Raw genomic sequence first — 7,833 nt, 5'->3', positions numbered from 1 at the left:
TGAGTGAAATTCAGTCTGCGCTTTTTTCACGTTGCTATATTCCCAATATAGAATTACCCCCTTAATCGTGTGGACACTACTGATAATGTAATTAAACTGGGAAATTATAATAATCTGTAGAAAATGATTTTTCAAAATCACAGGGCAGAGCACTTTGGTAACAGAAAGTTTTAAAAACATGGATGCTCTGGTTGTACAAACTTTGCCAATGGGCACACACTGATTTAGGGATTAGCTCAATGTTAGATTTTCATTCAAAAACAGGATGTTTGCACAACACTTTGCCAATTACCTAGAGTCTGCACTTGATGGCATCTAGCAGCAAAATGGTGTCTGTGTCCTTTATACTTCTATTTTCTTAGTCATGATGGGTGTGTCATGCACCAAAAACCCACATCCTAACCATCTGCAGACCTTTCTGGGACTGAAACAGTCCTGTGAAAATTGATTTTAGGAGTATGTACTGTACATCACTGAGCTCCAGCCTTCAGACATAACAGGAAACCATTCCTTCCGTTTCCATAGTGTGTACTAACCCTGCAAACAGCCATTTGTAAAGGATTGATAAGGTTAAGAAAGATGCATGTGCACTGAATATTTGAAAAAGTATTGAATGCTCCATGGCCCGGTTGACTGAATGATGCTAAATCGTAATGCAGCTCACAGCACACTCATATCGATGGGCCGAGAGGTGCCTTTCATCTTACCCACCGCTTAGTAAATATGGCCCACTGTCTCTCAAAGTATTATACAAAAAATGTAAGCAAATGTTAAAATAAAAGTAAAAATAAAAAAAACTGCCTATGATAATAACAGGTCCCTAAGGAAAGACATTAATTGGTAAATAGTAGTCCCGGCCAGGAATTTGAGGGGGTATATTCCATAAGTTAAAAAAAGGATCCTTTTATGCAGAACAAACTTACTGGACCACAGAAGAGCCGGTCATCTTGTTTCCAAATATTGTCCAAGTCGGCAGCCATCTTTCAGTAGCTGTTCACTCACAGGGAGCAGCTTTTCTATTTGTTGATGTCAGTAGGGACACTGGCTCGATTCTTTAAATGAAAGGCTCTCAGTATCTTTGACACCACATCACATGTATGTTCAGGAAAGGACTTGTTATTGTGATCATGCACTGCTCCTGTAAATACAGAATTGATCAGGTCTTCCCATTGGGCTGCACTGATTTTTTTTTTTTAAATAGCATCACACAACACAAAATATATTTATAACTTTATAGGAGGATGTGTCAATAATTGTTTTATTACACCTGGAGATACAGTGTGAACACTGTAATGTATTGTGTATTTTGGCTATTTTTTTCATTTTTTTATTACTGACTTTTTAATTTTTATTGTTTTCTTCCTGATTAACATGTTGATAATTGAAGAATCCCGCTGGCCGTCGTGGTATATAGCGAGATTACAATGCATTTTCATTTGCATCAATTTTTGCATGTGGTTCCTATTTAACTGTAAATAAATGAATAAGTCATTTGTTAGCTTTGAATTATGCATGCAAATGAGAGATCGGTATACATGGCTTAGCATCGTTATACTGTAGCATCTGTACTTGGCCAGGTAAAGAGGTAGCGTTTGCCATATCATTGCCAATGACCATCAGCACAGCACAGTAAAACTCAACAGGGGTGTTTTAGTAACACAGAATTTAAAGCAGCATTCCACCCATAAAAAAAAAGTCAAGTAATAATCTGCTCCATATTGTGCTGATCTATTTCTTATCTTTAGTTCTGTCAAAACCATTCATTTTTTGCTGTGTTCTCACCGTATTTTATTTCATTGGCGTCAGCTATGACCATGGCAACTTCTGTTTTCTTAATGAGCATGACTAGCAGCAGCCATTTTAACCTCCCAGTTGGTCAGGATTGCTAAAAACAGCCGCAAAATGCCGTTGCAATGGGAAAAAGAAAGGAAGGATGTTTGTTATCGCGAGTAGAAAAGATTGCTACTATATAATCTATTATCTTATTTATTTTTTTAAGTTTGGAAGACTTGAACATGATTAGGAATTAACAAATGTGAGAAGGCTGCACTGTATTGTAGACCACTTAATACAGATGTAGCAGGTGTCATTGTTGCTTATCAGGGGATATGTTATTATAATCGATGCCATCACTGCCATTGAATCGTATGAAAAGTCTGGGATATTCTGCGTTACAATGAGATATGTTGTGTTATCACTAGGTACCGTGTCACATGGTACATTTGTACCAGGCAGTTAAAAGCCTCCAAACTCCTATCTTAAGAATCAACTTGTACTGTAAATCATTCTTAATTGCTGTGTTGGGCGTAGATCTCCAAATTTGCATACAACACATCCACTTTTGGTCATTTGCATGCAATTAAAAAGCCTGTGTTGCAGAGAGGAAGAGCACAAAGGGACATATCCACACAGATCGGTTAAATCAGGACTCATCATGTCATGTTACCTAATTCAGTAACAGACTTTTTTTGCACCTGAGGTTAACACCTATCCTCAAAGCTAATTATGTGTAAAAAAACAACGGATGTTATTGAGCTTATTAGAATAGATAACGTCACGTTATTGTAGCACAACATTGCATTAGCTTCCAATAACGTTAAATAAGTACAGGCAGTCCTCGGTTATCCATCGGAATCCGTTCTGGAAGTAGCGTTGGATAGTGAAACCGTTGTAAAGTGAGTCCCATGTTAATCAGTGGCGGTGAGCGTAGGATAACGCATCAGGCGTCGGATAACGCATTCCGGTGTCAAAAAACGGCCCACAGGGTTGCATGGTAAAGCGTTGGATATGCCATTCGTTGTAAAGTGAAACGTTGGATAGCGAGCACTACCTGTATGTCTTACTCCCATCTAGACCCTGAAAAGGGGCTTTTTCAGACGAGGAGCAGTCTCTCTCTAAAAGCCTTTCTACAGGGGCTGGATGGGAGTAACGCCAACTTTAAGTATGACTTAAGTAACGTTCAGTCCCTGCGTTAAACTTAATAGACCTTTGTGGACATCACTATCAGGGGCAATGCCTCTTTTGTGTATAATTACCACTAACGGCCACTATACTTGATGCAATGCTGTTTCCGAGAGAAAACATGACTTAGCGTTATGTTACTGGCCTTTGAACATACACGTTATGCCCAACGTGTATGTTAACGTTGTGTTAAGTCACTTAACTGAGCTTTATCAATTTGATGTTTGTTATAAAAAATTACACTAATGCTAACTAATGATAAATCATGTTGTGAAAAAAAACAGCATGGTTGTGAGTAATTTGCTTAAATGTTGGCATTTGTGCAACTTTTTTTGTATAAAAGTACTGTGCCCTGTCTGCACCAGCTTGCGGCTTTGGGAGTGTTGGCAGAGGAGTTATACGACACATATTACGCCATATATCGAATTTTGTTCCTCTGCATACCATTGCTTTTCATTTTATTTGCGCAAAATAAAATACATCACATATATAGTGGTGTAAGACTCACATATCGTGAGAGATGCAAGAGACTTTTTATTTAAGGTCAACAACAGGAGCAGACAACAATACACAGACGATTGTGAGCTCCACAGAGCAGAGACCAGGGATTTCCATGATATATATAACAAGATGTTACCAATATTTTTGTTGTTGCCATAAACTTTGAATGTAATCATTCAAAACAGCTATTACTTGCTTTAGCCTCATATTATAAAAATGTATATAATACAGAAAGTGGTTACATCATTTAGGAAACAGAAGCACGTCTATAACAAGAGCATTTTTTAAATACACAGAATTAATACTTGGGGGATCCAAAAAAAATCACATGAATAAAGGGTTTCCCAGGTTTTCATAGTTTGAGAACCACTGATGTAGAGCAAGAGTACACTGCAGGGTTATAAAAGGAATAATATTATTAATGCTAATTTGATTTATTTATAAAATGTTTTACCAGGAAGTAATGCATTGAGAGTTACCTCTCGTTTTCAAGTATGTCCTTGGCATAGTTAAACGCATGACCACTTTGAATGAAAGAGAAGGAGCTGTGTCTGTCCAGTTGCTATAACGCAGAGTGAATGAGTATTTCATGACTTGGTGAACCCTTGTTTATTTGAACTAACAATTGATATGTTAGGACACGATTTGGAGAGCTCTCTGCTCCCCAGGAGCAGCACTGTACACTGTGTACCAGGGAAAGCACGCGCAGTTTCCCTGCTGCGCAGTGACCGTTGAGCCACCTCACAGCTGACAGAACCGGTCTATCAAGCAGCTCTCACAAGCCCCGCCCACTGCCAGCACGGGCCACGTTATACACAGGCACCGGCCAAGCTGATTGGCCGACCTCACAACAGCACCCTTTTGGCGTCTGGTCCCGCCCCTCCCCCCATGCGTTTTTAACCTCTGCCCCGCCCACTTATGTACGTCACGCACAGGTGAGCTCTTGGCAACAACAAAAACTTCGCTGCGTAACGTGGCGCGTGCGTCAAGGCAAAAACAACAACAACAACAAACGGCCGCCGCGCGGTGACCAGGGCAGGGAAACAACCGGCCGTGCGGTGACACGGGCAGGGAAAACTAACGGTCACGAGGGCACCAAGGCAGCGCTCTCTGCTTATTGAATGGGAAAGCTGCGCGTGGACGGACTGCCACACCAGCGCCCACTCTCCCTGCCTCCCGTTTCCTGACCGCTAGGCTCCTCCCATCGCCCCGCCCTCTCCCTGTCTCTCTGAGAGTAACACCCACCGCCCGCCGCTGTGTACAGTATGTGCGAACACGGCGACAAGAGGACGAGTGCGGGCTGACATTCTGGGAAGTGCCGTGAGCCAACGCGGGTCACGTGCCGCCAGCCACCCAGCAAAGGGTCACGTGCCCGCGCCGCGGGGACACGGGCAGTGAGGGGGGAGCGGAGGGACATGGCGGGAGGTGGGAGTCGCTCGGGCACCGGACACCTGTGTGATATCAGCCTGGACATGACACGCTGCTTCCCGGAGACCTGTGTACAGAGCCGGACACACACAAGCAAATACATATAGATTTATAGATACACGCGCATACACCTGTATATAGGGGCACGGGACTGGCATACAGCAGTGTGTGTATCCTCTGACATTATATATACCCCCTCCTTCCTGCTGTGCGGGGACATGGCTTGGGTGAGGTTGTTTCGCAGGCAGCCCCGGGGTAACCTGGGGAAGGTTTACCAGCCTGGCAGCGTCCTGTCCTTGGCCCCAACCAAGGGCCTGTTCAACGAGCCCGGCCAGAACAGCTGCTTCCTGAACAGCGCCGTACAGGTGAGATACGTTGTGTGTGTGTATGTGTATGTGTGTGTGTACGTGTACTCTGACACACCACAGCATGCACACGTGGATGTATATACTGGGGGACACCGACACTGCACAGCATGTACACATGTGGGCATGTATATACTGGCACATACTTAGATTGTAAGCTCTTCAGGAGATAGACTAATTTTCCTATTGATACTTTAAGTCTGAAGCACTTATTCCCATTAAGTGTTATAATATTATGACATGTATTACTTTCTGTGAAGCGCTATGTACATGGATGGCTCTACATAAAGATACAACTACCGTTTCGACCTTAGTAGGTCTTTTTCAAGTGAAAAGGCAAATCCGTGGAGCGCTGTATCTTTTTCACAGTTCAAGCTGGATATTTGTGACAGGTATCCCTTTGAACCAGCAGCACCGGTAATACTGTTTTGTTTTTTGACTAATGGTGTGCAGCATATCACTGTTCATTTGGCTACATAAAGATATACATACTGTACATCGATACTGCACAGCATATAAACCTGTGTGTGTGTATATATATATATATATTCAACTAAAATGATCACTTGTGAGCACATTCACATGTGTTAGACAGGTCTGCATCCCTGCCTTTCACCATTATCACCTAGCATACAGTGCTTCCACTGCAGCAAGGGATTCTGGGAAATGACATACAAATGAGCACTTGTATATCCTGATGCAGCTCTGGTTTTTGAGTGTCAACTAACTGTTTATAGGGTGCATATATAGCACATATACACTGACAGTGAGCTTTGTTTGTACAAAGGCAGTCAATTGTTGCACCCCTGTATATGCTGATATCAAGTTATGTACATAAACAGCCCTGATGATGCTGACACCTTTTATTTTATATATATATATATATATATATATATATATATATATATATATATATATATTTGTACTGTATACAGAAAGATGACAGCACTCCCAGGAGCAAGCAAATAGTGAGCTTCAGACCAGTCCATGCACGGTTAAGGATGTGTGTTAGTCATGTACTGTATTAGTTTTATCACAACCAGAGACCATCAGAAACAGCACTGGACATTATATATATATATATATATATATATCTCTATATATATCTCTATATATATATATCTCTATATATCTCTCTATATATATATATATATATAATCTCATCATATGCAAGAGTAAAAACATTTGTCAACATTTCGGAGACAGACAGACAAACACACACACACACAGTAACATCATGTATTGGCATCTCAAAAAGAGAGTCAGAACAAGCATTGACACTATATAGAGAAATATGGAATATTTATATATATATATATATATAGTTTATTGATCACATATGATGTTAGAGCCTGGACATTTTGGTCCCCAAAAAACCTTGTTCTGGGGGTACCAAACAATGGGACTCTAACATATGGTGTAATAAATTCCATATTTCTCTATATAGTGTCAAGTGCTTGTTCTGACTCTCTTTTTGAGATGCCAATACATGATGTTACTGTGTGTATGTGTGTGTGTGTGTGTCTGTCTGTCTCTGAAATGTTGACAAATGTTTTTACTCTTGCATATGAGAGTACCTACTTCTTGTCCCTCAGTTGTATATCTACAGTGTAGTTTGCAGTAGGTGTAAGTCCTCCAAAGTGATCTAGTTTTTTTTCTATTGTAAGTGTCCTCACCTTACATATAGCCTGTTGGTCATACAGTATGACCATCTGTTATCATAGGACTGTGTAATACATTTTGCATGCGACTCCCCTACAGAGGAGTGATAGACTAACTATGTAAAGCAGGGGAAGTTGAGAAAAAAAAAACAGAAAATGTTATGCTCCAGAAAACATCCAGTTTCACACCTGATGTATCAGCTGTCCCTTCTTTCATAGACAATCCTGATCTGGATTTCTGTAGGAATAGTAGGTATTACTTAATGGTCGGCACAAAGAATGATTCAAAAGAAATGGATATGCTGAATAAGTCAGGAAATCTGCTATGTGCTCGCTGGGGAGAAGTTTTCTGTATTCAGAGTCGAGTTTTCATTTTTCGTGTTGCCTATTTCTCTTTTAAAAGAGTGACCAGCGTTATGTTACAGCACAAGTGTTTTAAGTTTGCATTTTTATAATTGTTGTAATACTTGATTGTTTCTGACCTTTGTTGCTATGTTTTATACTTGTATTGCTTGATTTTTAGGGCCTGGAAATTTAGCTTGAGTTCCACATCGTAATCCGCTTATCACATCAACTAGTTAGCTTGAAGCAGTTGCTTCTGGATTTTGGCAGGTGCCTGCATTTTCCCAAGCATCCCTGACGTGACCTGAATTTCTTTTCCTCTTTAAACTTGTTTTCATAGGCCTTGCTAGTAGCTGTGATTTGAGATCCTCAGAGCCAAGCTATAATATGTCAAAAAGTAATGCAATGCGACTTGACATTTAATCCTGAAAATCTTAAACGTTTTGCACTTGTTGCACATGTGCAGTACAGTATGTTATGTATTTAATGTTTCATTGTGAGGATTGTTGTGATGGTTACGTTTGGTCATAGTTCTAACTGGATGAATCAGCTGGGAGACTTGTAACGTGTGTGTC

General features: G+C 40.7%; 1 protein-coding gene and 1 long non-coding RNA gene across 2 annotated transcripts in view; one reads left to right on the top strand and one right to left on the bottom strand.

Annotated features, from left to right (window-relative positions):
• LOC142503686 (uncharacterized) overlaps positions 1–4,343 on the bottom strand; it is a 94,735-nt gene extending 90,392 nt beyond the window's left edge. The window contains exons 1-3 of the long non-coding RNA XR_012804073.1: positions 3,942–4,343; positions 1,783–1,885; positions 924–1,138 (exon numbers count right to left, since the gene is read on the bottom strand). This is a non-coding gene — a long non-coding RNA (uncharacterized LOC142503686). The remainder of the gene's footprint in view (positions 1–923; positions 1,139–1,782; positions 1,886–3,941) is intronic.
• Positions 4,344–4,385: 42 nt separating this feature from the next.
• The window catches only part of USP53 (ubiquitin specific peptidase 53), a 73,153-nt gene continuing 69,705 nt past the window's right edge, over positions 4,386–7,833 (top strand). The window contains exon 1 of the mRNA XM_075616242.1: positions 4,386–5,255. Coding sequence (XP_075472357.1) covers positions 5,109–5,255 — 147 coding nt within the window. The 5' untranslated portion in view covers positions 4,386–5,108. The remainder of the gene's footprint in view (positions 5,256–7,833) is intronic.

Source organism: Ascaphus truei, chromosome 1 (assembly GCF_040206685.1).
Source record: "Ascaphus truei isolate aAscTru1 chromosome 1, aAscTru1.hap1, whole genome shotgun sequence".
Classification (NCBI taxonomy): Eukaryota; Metazoa; Chordata; class Amphibia; order Anura; family Ascaphidae; genus Ascaphus; species Ascaphus truei.
The sequence above is the reverse complement of the archived record's forward strand: the minus strand, read 5'-3'. Positions and strand labels throughout refer to the sequence as shown.